This window comes from Cervus elaphus, chromosome 12 (assembly GCF_910594005.1).
Source record: "Cervus elaphus chromosome 12, mCerEla1.1, whole genome shotgun sequence".
NCBI lineage: Eukaryota > Metazoa > Chordata > Mammalia > Artiodactyla > Cervidae > Cervus > Cervus elaphus.
The window spans coordinates 82,126,072-82,147,268 of NC_057826.1; the positions used below are offsets into that span (position 1 = coordinate 82,126,072).

A 21,197-nucleotide genomic window follows, 5' to 3' on the forward strand; every position below is an offset into this window, starting at 1 on the left:
CTGCAACCAGCTGGCTGCCACCCAGAGGCTCATTATGTGTGATGCTGTCCAGACTGGTGATGTTAATCCTGACCAGTCAGTGTGATGATCCAAGCAAAGACACCACATCTAGCTCCCTCTTCCCAGCTCAACACGTGAACCCTGAAGTGTGTCATCTATGACTACCACCTGAAACTGACAACACCCACATGTCTACTGCTTGCCCCGACCCCTCTTTTGAGCATCAGTTCCATCGACCTAACTAACCTCTAGACTAGCACTGCTTCTCACCTGGGATGGACATGCAGAATACCTGGGGATCTTGTCAAGTTACAGCTTCTGATTTAGGAGGTCGGCCGGTGGGGGTCTGATCCTGCACTTGTAACCATGTCCCAGCTGACATTGATGCTGTGGGTCCCTGGACTATACTTTAATTGCTCTAGACATTCCCTCAGACATCTCAAACTCCACACATTCAAGCCCAAATTCATCCTCTTCACCCCACAAGACAAAAGTGTTCTCTTTCCAGCTCTTCCTATACTCTCCTTCTCAGTAGTTTTCAAACTTGAGCAAGCATCAGAACCACTTGGAAGTCTTATCTAATTGGACCACTGAATCCCGCCTGCAAAGAGTATGATTCAGGAGACCTGGGTGGGGTCTGAGAATCTGCCTTTCTTACAAGTTCCCAAGGGATGCTGATGCTGGTCTCTGGGCCAAACTGCTCTGTTTCACTTCCAAGTACCGCACCAACCCCAGGTCCAAACCCGGCCCGAGCCTCCACTCCAGAGAATCCGTGTCCTTCTCTTTTGTCCTTCCACTGAGCCCCATGTAACTGTCACCATCCTGATGTCAGCTTGGTCTTCTGTTCTCCTCAACCCTGGGACTGTAAGTTCAAACTCTTCAGCTCAGTCACCTAGCCTGCACAGCAAAGCTCCTATCACATCTCCTGTCATAGCCTGGCACTCAAGAGACCTCCCACACCACACTCCTTGAAGTTTCCCAGCAGAACAACCCAATTTATTTCTCCATGCTCTGGCTATGCTGCTTTCTCCTCTAGGCTGCCTTCCCCACCACTATTTTCTGCAACAACCACCTAGTCACCCTCAGGACTTAGCTGAGCATTAATTCCTCCATGAAGCTCTTCTGGGTCCAAACCCCACCCCAACCCTCCACCCCCTAGAAACAATGTTTATTTCTTTTGTCCTTCCACCAGACCCCATGTAATTGTCACAGCATAATAACCTTTTATTACAGCAATTTCTTTAGACTGCCTTAGTTTAACAGACTTTAGCCTCCTTCAGAGGAGGGGATATGTCTTATTTGTCTTATATCTCTAGAACCTAGTACAATGGCCCACATAGAGCAGGTATTCAATAACTGTTGAAAAACCGAAATAACAAATGAATGAATGGCTCCAACCATGACTGCCAAAGCAAGGACAATCTCCCCTTTTCATTGAAAGAAAGTGTGAGAGTGTTAGTTGCTCAGTTGTGTCCGACTCTTTGCAACCTCATGGACTGTAGCCCGCCAGGCTCCTTTGTCCATGGAATTCTCCAGGCAAGAATACTGGAGTAGATTACCACGCCCTCCTCCAGGGGAACTTCCCGACCCAGGGATTGAATGCACAGATTCAAACCCAGAGATTGAATCTGCATTGCAGGCAGATTCTTTACCATCTAAGCCACCAGGGAAGCCCCCACCTTCCCATGACTATCCATGTTTAATTGCTGGTACATGAAATATCCCTCTGTGTAGGACTAGAGGTCTCATCTATTAAGCGAGACCATTCTTGGTATCAAACACCTGGAGAAGAAACAGGTCCTTGGAATGAAACAGAGGATCCAACAGAGGCTGGAACTCAGCTTTATTTTCAAAAGGAGAGAAGAACTAAGAGGTCACAGTGCTCCATGCAAGCCTGTCAGAGCTGGAGAGCCACCCAGGAGAGGTCGTCTGTCAGCTGCTTGCAGATATAGGATGGCATTCCAACTCTTGTCTCAGTTCCCAGTATGGAGTAGAATGGGCAGAGAACCCTGCCTTCTGGAAGCCAGGCTGTTTGTAGTTCTTACAGTCTTCATGTTTATTTCCCTTCAGGGTTCGAGCTCAGTCAGGTCTCTGCAAGAGGCCTGGCCTCTCAGCTGTGCTAACATGAACCACTCATTGGCCCCAGCATCCAACAGAGCAGCAGCCCCTGGGACCAGCCTGTGAGGGTCCCCAGGAGCCTGAGTCTGACAGCCGGGGGCTGGGCAGTGAGGATGGCGTCCCTGCTCAATTGAAAAGTCTCCTTGTATGCCTTCAGCTCAGACGTCCCAGGTTTTACAGCATTTAGAGAGGTGCATTCCTTCAAGCAAGCTACCTGAGTTGTTAGGTAAACAGAACTCAATCCTTCCATAGGGAAGATGGGAAGGAGGCTTGGGAGACAGGATATTGCTGGAGATGTTCACAGAACCAAGGGTGGGTGGGAGTTTCTATACAGATGCTGTTGAGAAAAATCTAAGATCTTTATAAATCTTAATGTATCGAATGAATAATTTCCATATGATTTAAAGGGATCCATTATGCCACATTTGCACCTTGCACTGTTTTTACATATCAAAACTAAATTCTTCCCAAGCTAGTGTTTGGGTGCAATTTTACCTGGCCAGTCTTAGCACCAAAGACAGGTCTGAGGAGATGAGAAGCTAAAATCAGAGTCTCCTAGTTACAGATGCAGAAGCTGCATCTGAGGATTGCCTCTACACCAGCCTACAAATTGGGCACATTCTTCTTCCACTCAGTATGCTAAGCGTGGGGAGAGGAAAGGAAGATGTGAGTCACAACTATTATCAAGTGAAATGCTTTTCCCAAAATCCATCAGTTTGATTTTTTTTTTAATTGAAGGATAGTTGATTTACAATGTTGTGTGAGTTTCTGGTGTATAGCACAGTAACACACATATATTCATATTTACATACATTGGCCTTCCCTGTGGCTCAGACGGTAAAGAATTTGCCTGCCAATGCAGGAGACATGGGTTCGATCCCTGGGTCAGGAAGATCCCTTGGAGAAGGAAATGGCAACCTACTCCAGCATTCTTGCCTGGAAAATTCCATGGACAGAGGAGACTGGCAGATTATAGACCATGGGGTTCCAAAGAGTGGGACACGACTGAACACACACACACACACACACACACACATATGTATGTATTTCTTTTCTTTTTCATATTCTTCTCCATTACAGGTTTATTATAAGATATTGACTATAGTTCCCTGTGCTATACAGTAGGTCCTTGTTAATTATCTATTTTATATATAGTAGTGTGTATCTTGGAGAAGGCAATGGCAACCCACTCCAGTACTCATGCCTGGAAAATCCCAGGGATGGAGGAGCCTGGTAGGCTGCAGTCCATGGGGTCGCTGAGAGTCGGACACGACTGAGAGACTTCACTTTCATTTTTCACTTTCATGCATTGGAGGAGGAAATGGCAACCCACTCCAGTGTTCTTGCCTGGAGAATCCCAGGGACGGGGGAGCCTGGTGGGCTGCTGTCTATGGGGTCGCATGGAGTCAGACATGACTGAAGCGACTTAGCAGCAGCAGCAGCAGCAGTGTGTACCTGCTAATCTGAAACTCCTAATTTATCCCCAAATGAATTTATAAAGAAGTTTTAATAGACATCCTAAAAGATACTGGGCAGCATACATATATATCTATGTATAGAGGCATGAACAGACCTGAGCTCAGAGGTCCTCGGTGCAGCTTCTTGAACAGGCGGGACACCTGAAACAACCCTCATAAGACAACGTCTTAAGGAATTAGCCAGTACATCTCTCCCTCTCAGCAATCCCTTCTCTCCCTGAGCAGTGCCTCCAGAATGACCTTGATCATTACAGCACCAGAAAAGAGAAAAACTAAAGGTCAGCAGAAGAGAAGAGGTTTCTTTAGAAGCTGAAATGCTGGGCCTTGTCTGGCAGGAACCAAAGCTGGGAGCGTAGAGAGCAGAGGTATCATGTACACTCCAGAACATGAAGGAGATGCTGAGACTTTGAAATTATCTTCTCAAAGATATATAGGAATTAAGAGTTTGGCTAGCAGGCACGGGAGGGAGCAACTGAGAGGCAGTAATCAGAGGTTAGGGTAGAATATTCTGCCTGGGGTGGGGAGTAATAGAAACCTCAGATTTGTTTAGGAGCCTGGGAACAGAAGGGACCTGCAAGATTTGTAGGGAAGTCCATGTCCAACACGGCGCCTGACAGGGGAGGACTTGGGATGGAGGGGCCCACCTGAGCACTGGTGGGTCATCCCTAAGGAGTCTTTGTGGTTCTCACAAGAGCACAGAGCACATGACCCTCTGACCAGAGTACAGCTGGTCAGTAAAACCTCAGGAACAGTTACTGCAAAGGGTGGGAGGCAGTTCAGGGAAGCAGAGAAGCAACCACAAAACAACACAACTGCATAGAGGCCTCTCATTGGAGATCCAGGTCTCCCTCAGGGAAAGCGGTACCATTTGCGGACAGGGGGAAATCCTGAGTGAACTAAGTATAAATCACAAAATTGGTCATGTTTGTTTGCTGCTTTGTTTGTTTTTTGTTTGTTTTGCTTTGTGTTTTTTGGCCATGCTGCATCTGGTCATCCGAGCTTCCTGGAGTTGGCAATTTTCCCACAGCAGCAGAAACCAAGACTCATGAACCAAACCTAGTTGTAGAAAAATAAAACGCATTTTGCAACTCTGAGTTGCGACTGTAAATTTGAAACTCAACGTAAGCATCTTTAAACAGGGGAAGAATGAGCTAGGTAAATGAAGGTAAATGTCAGAGTACATGCTGGTGGAGTTCAATGAAGCTGTTTAAAAGAATGAGGCAGATGCATATGTACTGATACAGAATGGTCCCCAAAGTACCCTGAAATGAAAAAGGATAAGACACAGACACACGAAACATTCATGTTCCCTGTTTGTGTTTAAAAAGAAAGGAGAAAAACATGTATACAAAATATCATATGTATGCTGGATACATTTCTGAACTGACACAAATGAAATTTTAGGCAAGGATTTCCTCTGGGAAGCAGATTCAGGGTGGAGTTGAAGCAGATTTGTTATTTCTTACCCTTTTGTACTATCATAAAAAAATTTTTTTGTCTTCTGTATAAGTTTTCAATATAGGAAAGTGATATCAAAAAGAATAATACTAAATTGTTTCCCACTGAATTTTTTAAAATGTAGCCCTTTATGGATGTGGGGAAGATCCTAAGAAGCAAATGCAGAAATTCCTAGGCAGAACTCTCCCTAAAGGTTTTGTCTGCTGTATACACAACATCACAAAGGGAATACAAGTCAGCAAACTTAATACTTGAATATGGAGACATTTCAATTGGACACAAAATACCCATTTATAAATTGTAACCCCCAAAGACAAAAGGAACATAAACAGTTAGAGGAGAAAATATTCTTCTGAAATGTCACTGTCAATAATGGAAAAGTCACATACTCCCAGAAGATTTTAGATCAACAAAGGCCATCAGCAGCCCTGTGCCAAGCTTCTTTGGAGCCTGGATGTGCTTGGGCAACAGAGCCTCGGTAATGAATTGCATTGACTCTGGACATCCATACAGTATCTACAGTGATGACAAATACACACTCAGAGCATATTCCCAGGTTGTCCACGCATCCCAGTCCATGAGGAAGCCAAGTCAAGGTCAGGACCCTCATGTACTTTTGACTTCTCTCTCCACCAAATTCGTTTTCATAAACACGCCCCTTGATCATTACCCTCTATTAAAAAAAAAAAAAAGTGCTCATGACTTCGTTCTGCCTAGAAAATAAAGTTCAAACATAGATGGTTTTAAGGCACATTCACTTTGATGCTGCATTAAGTCCTTCATCAACTGGTCTCAGTCTCTCTTCTCAGATTCCACTCCAGTCTTCATCCTCTCCCCCTGTCTCCTGCCACCAACCCTACACTTTCCAGGCACAAAAAATCACTCATCATTTTCCAAACACACTGAGCTCTTGTGTCCAAGAGCCTGCCTGGAATTCTACCTACCTACAAACTTCTGAACTGGAGCAGCCTTCTAGCCCAAAATCAACATCAGCTCCCGCATGCCTCCCCTGGGCGGCCCCCACACAGTACGCGCTTTCTGCAGTCTGCGCACCCCTCTGCCACGGCATTAACACTGCATCTTGGTAATGTTGTGGAGTAAAAGGCCTGGCTTCCCCCCAAGTCATCCAGTCTTTGAGGGCAAGGCTTGTCAGTTTCTTATTCCTGTCTGTGTAATCCCTGAGATTAGCAGCGGGTCTGACCCAAGGCACTCTGTGAATGTTTGTTGAAATAACACTTGTTAGAGATCAGAGCTTAATTGCTCACCATTTCTTACCAACAGGTCAATAAAGGTTACCTCTGTGGATCAATTAGTAGAGATATAAAAGCTCTAAGTTCCAATAAGGAAGAAGTCCAGGCAGCCCCACACTTCTGGGTGGGAAGCAAAGGGAGTTGATGTGAAATTAAACATCAGTAGCCACTGGCCACCTAGAGAGACCTTGACACTCAAATTCGAGGGGAGGAAGAATGGAAGGGAGCAGCAGTTGAAAAGCAGAAACATGCATTCACCAAGGGGCTGCGTGATCCAAGGCAAGCTGGAAGGAAAGGAGTCTGCAGCTTAAATCTGGAAAGAGAGCCCTGCGTTCCTAAAACTCACCCTGTTCCATTGTGATCACCTGCCAAACGGAGAAAGGATAGCATGTGCTGAGTTCAAAGAGGCTGTGAGCAAATGGTTTAGGTTGAGAGCATATGTCTTCTTAGAAGTTCAGAAGACGGAAAGTCCTGCCAGAGCTGTTCCAGGCAATAAATTCTCTGCTGTCTACAGCAGATAAGAGGCAAAACTCTGACCACTTAGGGAAATAAAAATTAAGATGATGAAAACAAAAGCTTTCCTGATTGTCTACTGGGTGGTACACACTGTCACACACATTAGCCGGTTTAACCAGATCTGCTTGCTCCCCGGAAAGTAGTTAAGGTCTGGATTTAAAGACCAGCGGAAGAATCAGCAGACAGGTTTGCTCTGAGCCCTCAAGGAAGAAGGATCTAAAGGCTTATATGTGGGGAAGTGGGGGAGGCAGAGGAAGTGGGAGAAAATGACGAAATTGTTTTAATAAGAGAAAAGGAAAGAGGTCTTTTCATCAATGGATTCAGGGGCACGAGCAGGAACCAAGAGGCCTGAAATCTAGCAAAGGAAGTAGAATGGTGGTTTTGGAGCAACTGAGTTTAAAAGGCCTTCTTTGCACCAGGAAGCCAAGCCCTGAGAAAACCGTATTCTCAGTGACCCCACCCAACTGCTGGTATCCCAGACAGTGAGGACCATAGCACTGTCCCCCCCAACCTCCACACACCCCAAATATAAAACAGCCTTCAGAACAGACCCAGTCCTTCTGGGGCAAGGATCTCAGGAGAGCCTGGACTCTGATTTATTAATAGATCTCGCCATCAGGCTGCTTCTCCTTGTCTAAAGGATGACATTTGGAAGCCAGCCAAGCATCCCTAAGGACAAGTCACCACAGTACTCACTGGAGGCGCTGCACATCTGAATGATCCTGGGTTTCCAGGACTGATCTTCAGGTGCTTGTGCAGTATGGGCCCTGAGGGGTGGAATAAGGGCATGGGGGCGGGGTGGGGGGGCAGTCTTCAAGGAAACCAACTTCAGACCAATAGAAAGCAATAATACCCACTGCCTGCATGGCTGCCATTTATAGTTGAGCAGGTTGTTCACCACACCAAGACACCTGGGCGTTGAAATGCAGTGTGTCTTCCCAGTGAGGGGATGGACCTAACCAGAGGAAGAGGCATCTGTTTTGGATTCACAGAAAGGCAAAAAATGAGCTGGTGGAGGTTTACCAAAGAGACAATTTCAGTCAAGACTGAGTTAACATTCAATTGCTCAGAGCAGGATGATGGCCCCACTCTATTTCATGCTGGGCAGGGCATCCCTTAAGATGAGGAAACTAAGAGATCAACTGGGACAGCGGTGGTAATCGGGGAAGTAGAGAGGTCCCGGGTATTCCATCAAATCAACCAGGTCAACAACTTATTACCTTGTGATCCTGGGTCAGTCAGGCCACATTTCCTATCTCCAGCGGCAAAATGGAATAATGGTACCTACCTTATCAGTGGCTGCCATGAGGGTTAAACAAAATAATGAAGGTAAAGGGCCTAGCCCTTGTGGACTCTCTGTAAATGGTGGTTACCATGACGGCTGAACTGTCCCCAAGAAGACAGACACAGAACCTGCAACCTTCACACATGAGGGTCACTGCAGAGGCAGACAGCCAACTGGGGGCTGGGAGGTATAGCCTGGATTTGCATGAAGGAACAGTAAATGTATTCATTTCTCCAGCTTAACTGAGAGGAGCCCTCTTGAGAATCAAACCTGTTACTGGTGTGTGTTGTGATCTGAACCTGAGCAGCCCTGGGGGACTCAGGGGCTTAAAAGGGAAACCAAATGAGATTACCTGTGGGGCACAGTACCTGGCCAGACAGGTGCTAAGCAAACGTGAGCTCCTAACCCCTCTCCCCGGGGTTTCTCAAACGGTGCTCTCTGCCCCAGAGGCTGACCCCCAGCAGGTTGAAGCAAACTGAAGGACTATTTTCTGTACATTCTGCTGAATTTAATAATGGAACAGTTAATGTGTTGATGATGTAACTTACATTTCTTGAGCATTTTTTATGTGAATCGTCCTTGGAGGAAGCAACGGTGTTTCTCTCATAGTCTGAATGTCTCCTCTTTTACACATACCACTTAATGTGTACCCATGTACCATGTATATTTTTTCTTTATTTTAAATGTGAAATATTTCTATTATAATAGTCATGTGTGAAAAAATTTCATAACATTCTTACTTGCATTAGAGGAAGTTTGTTTTTTTTTTTTTTAGGTGCAGGTCTGTTACCCTCAGTTAATTGAAGGAAAAAGGGATTTGTCCTAGACTTTACTCCATCCCCTCAAATAGCATCATGTACTTAAATAAATTCAGTATTCAGATCACAGCAACTTACTGAGCACCTGCCAAATGGTTTATATATGTTATCCATTAACTCTCACTGCAAACAGTAAAGTGGGTCATTACTCCAATTTAATATGTAAGGAAAGTGAGTCTAAAAGATATTAAACAACTTTCCAAGATAGAAAGTCTGCATGAATGGATGTTACTGTGATATTAACAAACGTTACTGAACGAACGAATGAATGGTAAGCTCTTAAGGAGCTTAAACTGCTGCAACAGAGTACAACTTATAAATACCAAATGCCATTCACCAAGGATTACAGGGATGGACTGCTTGGAATGAGAATTTACTGGAAAACAGGGTGGGGGAAACTACTGCTTCCCTCCAAATCCAGAAAGAAAACATTTTTAGCACTAGCCCACATGTTCTCATCACCAAGGAAAAGGGAAATCTTAGCTAACTGCTGCTGGATCCACAAGGCCCATGGGAGACTAAGTGTTTCTATAGGAAAAAGAAAATAATGTATGCCTGGAAGTCAAACCATAAAGAGGGAAAGGAAGGCTCTGGGGCAAGGCCTGATCTTGACCTAGGCCTGATGTAGAGGGCATGAGGCCGAGAAATGACAGGGGACAGGAAGAAAGAACCATACAGTGGTTAAGAGCAGAGGCTTAGAGCCAAACTCTGGTTCAAAGCCCTGTTCTCCAAACTATTAGCTCTGGGCCCCAAGGCTCATTACTTCATCTCTCTGAGTGCAGAGTTCTTGTACTTAAAAAAGAAGGATAATATAGATTACTTTATGCATAAGAGTCCCTAGAGGTTTAGCTCAGAGCCTTCAATGCTGCATATGTTTCCTGTAGCTGCTGTACAAACTGCCACAAACTCGGTGGCTAAAAACAACAGAAATTGATTCTCTCACAGTTCTGAAGGCCAGAAGTTTGAGATTAGGGTCAGTGGACTGAAATGGGAGTTGTTGGCAGGGCTGTGCTCCCTCAGGAAGCTCTGAGGAGTCTCTTTGCTGGCCTCTTTTGGCTTCTGGTGGCAGCCAGCTTTCCTTGGCTTGTGGCCCCATCCCTCCCATTTTCAAGAACAGCACTTTCAAATCGCTCTCTATTCTGTCTTTGTGTCACCTCTCCTCTCTGTGTCTGGGTGTCAAATCTCCGTCTGCCCGTCTCTTATAAGGACACTCATGGTTGCATGCAGGGCCCACCTATATAATATAGGATAATCTCCCCATCTCAAGACCCTTCATTATATCTGCAAAGTCTTTTTCATTTCTAAATAAGTTAGCATTTTCAGGCTCTAGGGACCAGGCCTCGATACCTTTGAGGTGGGTAGGGGGAGAGAGCTGTATTCAGCTTGTTACACACAGTAAACCCTCAATAAACATCCACTGTGGCTGCCCTTGTTACAATTAACAGAGCTGAGCCAGAAGAGCTATATGCCCAGGAAAGGGCACATAGTTAAGGTAAGAAAGGAAGGACTCAAAATGCTCTTGAGGGGCTATTAGTACTTTACCATGAAAACCAACAGTGAGGCCATAGCCTCTGCATTCCAAACCCTCTCACAGGTAAATTACCTGCATCCACATTACAGGCTTAGAGTGGGAAGAGTGAAGCAGCTGGGGTCAGGCAAGCCTGTACTCTGATCCGCTCCACCCCTTATAGGAGCAGGACGCTGGGGATCTTTCGACCTCAGCTCATTTTGTGGTCTCAGCTGTAAAACGGGGCTGCTTAAGGTTCAAACACACATGTGACTAATGTGGCACATAGCAGGTGCTATAAAAATAGTTTTCTTTACCACAACTAAATCAGCAATGTGTTCAGGAAGGGGGTGACTAAGGAAAATGACAGTAACCCCACACATACAGGATGAACCCCCCCCCCCCATCTCACACAAAGGCATCTCTGACGGCCACCAGGCGAGCATCCAAGGAGAAGCTCTAGGGGTCCCGGATGCAAGGTTGAGATCCCCTTCAGGGACACACATATTGCCGTCAGGCTTTTTCCAGAGTCCGTCACCCTTCTCTTCTGGAACCCTGAGTTATGAATGACTTGGAGGGGATTCAATGCAGCATTCTTATGGCAAATGAGATCTTTGTTCTGATAACTAATGAAATACTTCTGACACTTCATGAAATGCCACAAGAAAGGAACAAGGGCTCTTTGGAGCCTTGTCTGAGAGCAGAGTCACTCAAGCTTAAAATCTGGCTCCAATCTCTCCTAACCTACAGGCAGAAGCATACATACCAGCGGGCCCGGCTCTATTACAAACGCTCGCACCGAAAAGGAGCTAAGGTTTCAGATTCAGAAACCAAAGCATATTAAAACACCGTCTATCTGGTTAGCATCAACAGGTAACTTCATGTCAAACAATTCAGGGACTAAGTGGAAATCCTGCTTCAAAAGGAGGAAAAGAAACAAAACTCTCCTTGCAGGAAGAAAACAAAAAACACCGAAAGTGTAGAGTCTGCATTTTAAAAACAGATGTACCTGCTTTCTCTGCTAACTGCCCAGATTATCAGGGAGATTTTCCAAGGAGAAACACAGACAAGGCCAAAAGCTTTCCCGTCTTTTGCTGTGTGGTTTCTGCCCCCCTTGGATGTAACAAGACTCCCTAAGTTTCGACAGAGGGTCAGGAAAATGGCATGTGGCTTTGTGAAGTTTAATTAACAGCAAAATTTCCTATCCAGCATCACAAAGGGGCCCACTTGGCTCCAGGGGCCCTTGGGACAGAAATAACATATTGCTCCAGAGTTATTGATGATGAAATGCAAATGGCCTCCAAGAAAGTGAGCAGGAAAGGAGGAGCTAAGAAAACAAAGGATTCTTAACCACAAGCCAAAGACAATTCCCCGAAGAGGTAGGAAATGGAGGGACAACCTAGGATCTAGGACTGATCCTGTCTGCCCTGTTTTGAAACAACAGACCTTTCAAGCAAAAACACACATATATACACGACATGCACACACACACATGCATGCACAGACAAGATGTTACAGAAAAAGATACAAGGCTCTAAAAACCCAAGGGTGATCTGGTCAGTGATAACAAAATTATCAAGCTGTGTTGGTTTTGAACCGTGTCTTGTATTTTGGAAGTACTTTTATAGCCGTTACCTCAACTGACCCTCTCTGCGGGACTGTATGGAAGACAGAGGACAAATAATTATGCAGATTTTATAGATCAGATGAAGTGATTCCTGAAGGTCATCCAGTTAGCAAATGATGGCCATGAGACAGGAAGCAGGGTGTAATGACTCCCAGCCCGGAGCTTCTCCAAGCGAGGAAAGACATGCAGACGCCTCCAATAGAAAAGGCCCAGGGGGAGACCAAGAAGAGGGGCTCAGAAGTGTGGTCGGCACACGTGACAGGGCAGAAGTCTGAACAGTGGGTTATGTTGTGGATTCAGAGAGAGAGAGAGAAAGCCATCGCATTCCTGAACATGTTGGAAAACAGGTCTGAGAGCCATGCCTCCCAGCCACCATCCCTCCATCACTCTGGATGGCAGAAGGATGGTGGGAGCATTTAAAAGAGCAATCCAAGAGGACCACAACAACACATCAACATCAGGCCAAAGACCTTAATGACTGGATAAAATCCTTTATTTTATAAACATGTACACCAAGGCTCAGAGAAATGAGGTGACTTCCCCAAGATCAAAGCGTTAGCGAGAGCTGGGGACTGGACCCTGGACTCTGGACTGGAATACAGAGTTCTTATTCTACGCCAGCCGCCTTGGGCAACTATTATGTTTAACTTCATTATCACTGTCCTGATTAACACCGCCTGTCCAAAGAAGAGCACAGAAAGGCACAATGGGGAAGGCATCCTTGTTCTTTGTTCTGCTGGAAACCCGTGCTGCTGAATTTCCCACAGACAACTATTAGGCAAGATGTGGTACGTGGCTGGTGGTTCTGCCAGCACAGAAACTGTCCTATCACTAGGGTTTTCTTAAGACCCCCAAATGCATGCACATTATGGTAGGCTGGCTAATGCTCCCCACTCCACCCCACTCCATCCCCAGAACCTGTGAACTCCATCCCCAGAACCTGTGAAAAGTAACTTTATGTGGCAAGGGGATTTTTGCAGGTGTGCTAAAGATTCTGAAATGAGGAGATTATCTTGGATTATCTGAGTGGGTGCCATGTAATTACAAGAGTCCTTATAAAAGGGGAAGATCAGTGGATAAGAGTTAGAGAAGGAGATGAGATGACAGAGGCAACAGGGCTGAATGTGAGTGATGGAGGAAAAACCCTCAGGCCAAGGAAGGCAGGCCGACTCCACAAGCTGGAAAAGAGAAGGAAAAAAATTCTCCTCTGAAGCCCCAAGAAGGGAAATAGCCCTTCCAATACCTTGATTTTAGACTTCTGAGTTCCAGACCATAAGAGAAAAATTGGTGCTGTTTTTCGCCACCAAATCTGTGGTTAGTGTTACAGCATCAGCAGGGGACTGAAACACCTATTGCAAAACCGGAGGAGCAGGACCAAGCTTCCGGGCAGTAAACCCTAGCTTCCCAAGCTTTACAGAGATGGGCCGGGGGTGGCAGAGCCAAATATTTTGAAAAATCCCAAGGGCATTAAGAAGAGATTTAAACCAACTATACAATGGAGACATCATCTTGCTTTAAGATGGAAAAGAGTTGGTTATCCACGTTTACAGGGACTGCCTCTCTCCAAGAAATTCTATTTCAATCCCCTTAACGACTGCCTGATAACCCCTCCTTGGAAAGGAGCCTGTGGACTTAACTAGTCTCGTCTGCACACACTCGCCTCATACACAGCCTGTGCTCCAGCCCCATCAGACCATTGAGAACTTCCAGAACGTGACAGGCTCACCATGCCCTCGCAGTTTGCTTTTTGGGGAATGACCTCTGCTAAAATCCTTCTTCTTCTTCTTCAAAATTCACTGTCATCACTGCCTCTGTGATGCCTTCTCCAGCTCCCCAGGCCTCCTTCCGCCCCTCCCTTCCTTCCCCACACCCTGAGCATCCCTCTTAAGAGAGCACTTGGTCTTGTCAATGTCTGCCTGTCTCCCTCCCCTACCCCACCAGCAAGCACTCCTTGAGGTCAAGGAGACTTTGTTCCTCATGCGTCACCAAACTACTGCCATCTCCCATCCATACCAAGTACTTCCCAGCTCTTTCCCACCTGAGTAACGCAAACTCACCCTGCAAGGCAGTACTTCCACCACCAAGTATCTTAATTCCCCAAGAATGAGCTCCACCTCTGTGTTCCTGCAACCCTCCGCTCACCCCACAGGCAGGATACTCACTACACTGCATTCTGGTGGTTATCCCTGGGCTGTTTGCTCATTAGGTGTGGAGGTCCTTGAAAACCACACCTCCTTCCTCTGACTATCCCTTCTGTATTTAGCACAGGGCCTGGTTCATAACAAATACACAAGGAACGCTGACTGAATTAAAATGAAAATGAAACACAAAACGGTAATGCCCAGGTAATCTCTCTGAATTAAGCCCTGTAATTCAGAGGAAGGCGTTAAAAGCAAATACTTTATGTGAAAACTTTTGCATGGCCAGCTTTTGACCATGGCTAAGTTGGTTTCCTCTGTGATCCCACACAGATTTTGGAGTTCATGATAGAGATGGTTTCAGTGTTACTAGATATTGGGTTGGCCAAGAAGTTTGGATTTTTCCACGTTACAGAAAACCCAAGTGAACTTTTTGGCCAACCCAATATATATACAGTCATTATATATGTAAGTTATTATACTAATAATTTGGGGCAAATACTGGAGAAAATTTTCATTTTTCATCTCAAACAGATAAGTATTAGTTTACCAAACTTAGTTTAAGTCATGAGTGTTACCTTTAATTTTGAAAAAGGCTCTCTAGAAGGGCAAGTCTGAGAGGAACATGGTAAGTACAGATGAGTTTAATGAGAGTTCTAACTGGAACTATCTAACACACTTCTGCCCAGCCTCTAAATTCATAATGGAAATTAGATCTATAATTTATTGAGCAACTACTATGGACCGGGCAATGCAAATATTATTTCATTTCAAGACTCAACAATCCCATATGATAGATATTACTATTGCTGCTCTTATTTGAAAGATGAAGCCCCTGAGGTTCAGAGGAGTTAAGTAACTTTAGGATGCTCGGGAGAGCACCAATCAGTAATGACATGCTTTCAAAGGTTTTTTAAAGTGTGAGTGTGTGTGTTTTAATGAGACAAAGATCTGATATGGGAAGCAAATGGTAGACTCAAGAAGTTTCCACATAATTCCAGCCAAGTAAATTGTATTTACTCATCAAGGTTGGGTTCAAATTCTACCTGTTCTGTGCAGTATTTCCTGACAGCTCCATCCCACAAGAACTTTCCAATCTTCCTGAACTCTGGTCACATTTTTACTGTTTTCTGGCCCCTGTAGTGCTCTATGGGTTTGCCACTCATCCACCATCTCAGTGTCAGGCCCACAAGGACAAGGACCATGGCTTCCAACTTTTTTGAACCCTTCTGGTGCCCAGGACTACATGCAAGGATTTCCCTGGGTAAGAGAGCTAAACACTGGAAGGAAGAGAAGCAGTTCTTTTAAATCTTGACTACCAAACCTCATCCACTTTTCAAGACATGTCTCTAACCTCCAATTAGCTTTTCTGGACCACACCTGCTGGAAACGAGAAGCCTCACTTTCAAAATGCCCATTTGAAAAACACTCATTTCAGAGACAAGAGCCTTAGTGTTGGACTCTGATAGATATACTGAGAATTCTGGTTCCGTTGCTTCTGAAGTGGGTGACCTTGATGGAGTCACTTCTTCCTCAGAGTCTCAGTGTCATTTGTAAAATGTGAGTCTTTGCAACTGCCTCATAGGGCCCTGTGAGCTGTAAACATTGGACTGACCAAAAAGTTCATTTGGACTTTTCTGTACCATCTTACGGAAAAGCCCAAACAAACTTTTTGGCCAACCCAGTATTACAATGCATTCGACATAGCATGTGTACATATGAACGCTCCAAAATGGTCACCATCATCATTACCATGGCTATTTCAACACACTGCCTTGTCCGGAAGGCATTTACACTCATGTGTTTTCCAACTTTTTAGAGCAGTGGTTCTCAAACTCTGGAGCATACCAAAATCATTTAAAATAAAGCTACACAGGTCACAGCACAGACCTACAAAATAGAATCCTCACCAAGCAAGGGAGAGAGTGGGGGTTGGGCAACTCCACTTTTTTTTTAGAACTTCTTTATGTGATTTTTTATTTTTTTTTTAATTAATTTTTATTGGAGTATAGTTGCTTTACAATGTGCTAGTTTCTACAGCAAAGTGCATCTGCTATACATATAGCCCCTTTTTTTTGGTTTTCCTTTCCATTTAGGTCACCACAGAGCACTGATTACAGTTTCCTGGGCTATATAGTTGGTTCTCATTAATTACCTATTTTATATATATGGGCAACTCCACCTTTAACAAACCTCCCCACCCCACTGCAAGTGATTCCAGGTGCTCACCAAACCTGGAAAATTCTACTGGACAATACTGATTCCTAAAAGACTTACCACGGAACCTTGAGGTTCCAAAGAGATACTTCCAGGTCGGTGGTTCCCAGCCTTGGCTGGATTGACATTATATAGATATCCGAGCATAACCCTCTGAGATCCAGATGTTCATCTGGGATGTAACCGGGATGTCAAGACTTCTAAAAGATGGGCAAAGGATTCTTATGGTCAACAGAGGTTGAAAACCATTGCTGTATTTGGATCTAGACCCTGAATTTCTACAGCGGTGCCTCTGAGGCTTCAACCAGAGCAGCTCAGCTTTTGTCTGTGTGACAAACGGAGCCTCTACCTAAGACTGATTTTGCAGACAGGATTCTTATGCTTCAAAAAATAGTGAAGTTTGGTATGGCAGAAACCAACATGACATTGTAAAGCAATTATCCTCCAATTAAAAATAAACAAAAAAAAGTTTGGAGTCTGTCATACAGAGGGAGAAAAACAAGTATCACATATTAACGCATATATATGGAGTCTGGAAAAATGGTCAGATGAACCTATTCACAGGGGTGGAACGGAGAGGCAGCTGTAGAGAATGGACTTGAGGACACAGCGGGGGAAGGAGAAGGTGAGAGGAACTGAGACAGTAGCACTGACCACGTGTAAAACAGAGAGCAAGTGGGAAGCAACTATGTAACACGGAGAACTCAGCTCAGTGCTCTGAGATGACCTAGAAGGGTGAGATGGCGGCGGGGAGGCTCAAGGAGGGAATATATGTATACTTACTGCTGACTCACATCACTATATAGCAGAAATAAACACAACATTGTAAAGAAATTATTCTCCAATTAAAAAAAATTTTTTTAAGAATACAAAAAAAAGTTCGGTTTGCAAGCAGCTGCTCTAACTGTCAGTAAGAACCTGGAGCATCCCTAACCTGGTTTTTAAATCTTTGTGTCTGTCTGGGGCCTTACAACATATTAGATGCTTAATAAATATCTGTTAGAAGGTTGTATCATTTTGTTTTGTTAGCTGGCTCCAGTTAGGTTTTCAGTCGGCTAGCATAACAACCTAACAGTTTCTTAAACATCTAAACCCCCAATGGCCTTTGCTTCAAACCTTGAACCTGAAACAGAGAGTGAGGCAGACAGCCATCCAGAGAACACACTGACATCTCTTCTGGGGTCACATATGCTATGCAAGTTCCTAATGACTAATAAATATAAGCAAATGTGATTTTCGTCAGCTAGGAAGAGCTCGACATTTGTCAGCAGTGTGGGTCCTCCAGGCTAATATCTGGATTGTTCCATCTTAAACTGTCAAATTACAAAAGCATGATAGAAACTTGTAGGAACTTCATAGTAAACAGTAATTGGCCCCTTGTCAATAAGTTAGAAGAAAAAAAAAAAATCCTGCTGCCAAAACGCACGGGGTGGAATGCTTGCAGCCCAGGCCTGCAGCCAACTGCAGCCTGTTCCCCAGGCAGCTCTCCTGGGTTCTCAGCCACAGAGGCTGGAAGAGAAGTCCCTAGTACATCACGTCCTTAGAGCCAGGACTGCCTGAGTTCCAATCCTGACTCTTCACAGACTACCTGTGTGACGTTGGGCAGGTTATTCCCCTTCTCTGGGTCTCTGGGCCTCACCTCTAAAATGAGGATGATGTTAGTACCTATCTTATAGGGTTGTCCGTGTAAAGAGACAAGAACAGTGGCTGGTACAGAACAGGCATTCCATAAGCTGTTATAAATCTGAAATTTTGAAACCAAGCATTTGGAAAACCAACTTTTTGTCTTTCTTTTGCTTTTTGCATTTTTCTGTTTGGTACCAAAACTCATTGGGCAGCAAGCCTCACCTTAACTGACATAAGGCTTTTTATGGTCTTTTTTTCTTTCCCAGCTGATGTGAACATTTGTAGGTTTCACTGCAGCAATAGTAATGTGTTTGCTGATGGGGTGCTGCCCCATGCCATGGAAGGAATGCCATTAACATGTGAAATATTCCCTGAATCACCTTGATAAACTCTGAACAGTTCTGAATTCTAAAATGCACTGCCATAAGCATTTTAGATAAGGGACTGGAGAGCTATGTTATTATGGGGTTGTGGTCAGGATGAAGAGAGATAACACATACCAAACCCTTGGTTTTAGAAGCAGCAGCCTCTCAGTCCCAGAGTGGTACTGGGGGGTCCTCGGGTCTATACTCAGGAACAGAGAAAGAAGGAAGCACCTTCTCCCAGGTGATCTCCTCTTCTATTCTCCCACTGGCAGGCCAGCCTGGCCTCCAAAATCTCCCTTCTCTCAGCTCAAATCTGGTTTATCAATTCAGGATTTGGCCAAAGCACCTTCTCTGTGAAATGGCCCTTTCTCTCCAAAATGCTAACGACCAGGTCAAGAAAGACCTGTGCAGGCAAGGGTGGATGGGTTGTAACTCCTCTCTATTTCCAGGTGGCTGGCAGCTGAGAAGGACTCAGGTAGTGTTAACCACAGTGGGGAAGGGTGGCCATCAATGCTAATGTATGAACTGCAAGTGACAAGAGGGGCCAGGCAGCCCATCTTATACACTTGCACCCTGCCTAAACTGGGCATTAATTTGGCTTAATGACTAAACTAAGTATTTCTTATGCATAGTGGGGATTCCCCAGGTGGCTCAGATGGTGAAGAATCTGCCTGCAATGTAGGAGACTCAGGTTCAATCCCTGGATCAGGAAGATACCCTGGAGAAGGGAATGCTACCCACTCCAGTATTTTTGCCTGGAGAATTTCATGGACAGAGAAGCCTGGCAGGCTATACAGTCCATGGGGTCGAAAAGAGTCTGACACAACTGAACGACAAAGACTTTCACTTTCTTTAAGCACAGTGAGCTTAGCTTATACTTACTATTCTTCCTGTAAATGTTTGTTCTTTATTGCTTTCATTCTCTGACAGAGGACGAGATGGTGGGATGGCATCACTGACTCAATGGACATGAGTTTTAGCAAACTCCAGGAGATACTGAAGGACAGGGAAACCTGGTGCGCTGTAGTTCATGGGGTCACAAAGAGTCAGAAAGGACTATACAACTGAACAACAAATTGCTTTCATAGGAATATTCTCTCAGAATTTATCATGAACCTTGGGTGCCCAACAAATGCTGCAGAATGAATACTGAATAATCTGTGAATGTTGTTGATTAGTTCACTAACAAGTTTTTCTCAGCATCTGTATTCCTACCTTTCCATGGGCACTGCCTATTTTGGCTTATTTATGCTAGCCTAGCCACCTAAGGTTTTGGAGAGTTATACAGCTATTCTGATACCACTATGCCATTTCTGGAGTTTACATTTTGCTGACTCTAAAAAACATCTAGATCTAATTAATTAAACATATTCTCACAGTTGTGAGTTCACTCAAAATACTTTGGAGAAACTTTCTAGAAAAATTCATAGAATCCTGAAACCTATAGGCTGGGAGCAAGTTAGACTCCAGACACCCAATCTGTTCAGGGATTCCAAACTCATGTCAGCTCTTGGTTTTAAAAAGCCCCTTGTTTTGTGTTCTCAGCTCAAATCCACACAGCCTGCGGCCAGGATTCTCCCTTTTCCCCAGCACTAGAGGAGTACTCGGAGAAGGCAAGGGCACCCCACTCCAGTACTCTTGCCTGGAAAATCCCATGGACGGAAGAGCCTGGTGGGCTGCCGTCCATGGGGTCGCGAAGAGTCGGACACGACTGAACGACTTCACTTTCACTTTTCACTTTCATGCATTGGAGAAGGAAATGGCAACCCACTCCAGTGTTTTTGCCTGGAGAATCCCAGGGATGGCGGAGCCTGGTGGGCTGCCGTATATGGGGTCACACAGAGTCGGACACGACTGAGGCGACTTAGCAGCAGCAGCAGAGGAGTACTAGGAAGGAGGTCTCCCCGCTCCAGGTAGCTCTTTCAGTCCTCCGCAGGGCCTCCCTAAAGTTGAGCCTAAGGACATTCTTAAACTCAGCTTCACTTTGAAGACTATTCAGAATCACCGAGGGGGTGGGAGTGGCCTCAACGCTTTAAAAGGCTGCAAAATAAATCAAAGGATGGAAGGAGACCCGTGGAGCCAAGAATTCCTCCCCACCTGGCAGAAGCAAAGCTTTAACCGCGCGATCTAGGATGAAGAGTGGCGAGTGCGGCACATCCCAGCAGGTACAAGGACGATAGCGGGAGGGCGCGCGGGGGTCGAGAGGGCAGGTACCTTCTCTCCGCCGTGGGTTCGCGGCCCCGGGCCTGCGGATGCCGGCTGCCTCGCAGCGCCGGGCCCTGGCGACTGGAGTTGAGGCCGGCAGGGGCGCGTGTCTCCTCGCGGCTCCGGTGCAGCGGCACCGACGTGCGCACGGCTGACACCACGTGGCCCGCGAAGGCGCGCGCGGGGGCTCCGGGCCGCGGGCCCCCGCGTGCGCGGTACGAGCTGGGCAGGCAGGGCCGCGTCTGCTCCATCACGCCGCCGCTGCAGCTGCGCGAGCAGGCGGACCAGGGGCCCCAGGAGCCCCACACGCCCGGGGCGCCGCCGCCGCCGTCCTCCGGGGCGCCCTCGGCCACAGCCATCCGCTGCGGGACCTGTGGAGACAGAGGCCCGTTAGGGGACCGCCATACCCGCTCCTGCTTAACCCGCAGAGCCGTGGATAACCCAAAAGGCGTATCCATTAGGCACAAGTTGGCACAGGGCCTGTGTTAAAATCTGAGAAACAAAACAGAACCCGGCTTGGGTTATACTCGTCTTCATACAGACGAAGTAATAAGATAGAATGAACATATATCTACACATACACACACAT

General features: G+C 45.6%; 1 protein-coding gene across 5 annotated transcripts in view; it reads right to left on the minus strand.

Annotated features, from left to right (window-relative positions):
- THSD4 (thrombospondin type 1 domain containing 4) overlaps window positions 1–21,197 on the minus strand; it is a 639,243-nt gene that overhangs the window by 521,826 nt on the left and 96,220 nt on the right. For all 5 annotated transcript variants that reach the window (XM_043919742.1, XM_043919743.1, XM_043919744.1 and 2 more), the window contains one exon: window positions 20,618–20,979. In XM_043919742.1, coding sequence (XP_043775677.1) covers window positions 20,618–20,979 — 362 coding nt within the window. The remainder of the gene's footprint in view (window positions 1–20,617; window positions 20,980–21,197) is intronic.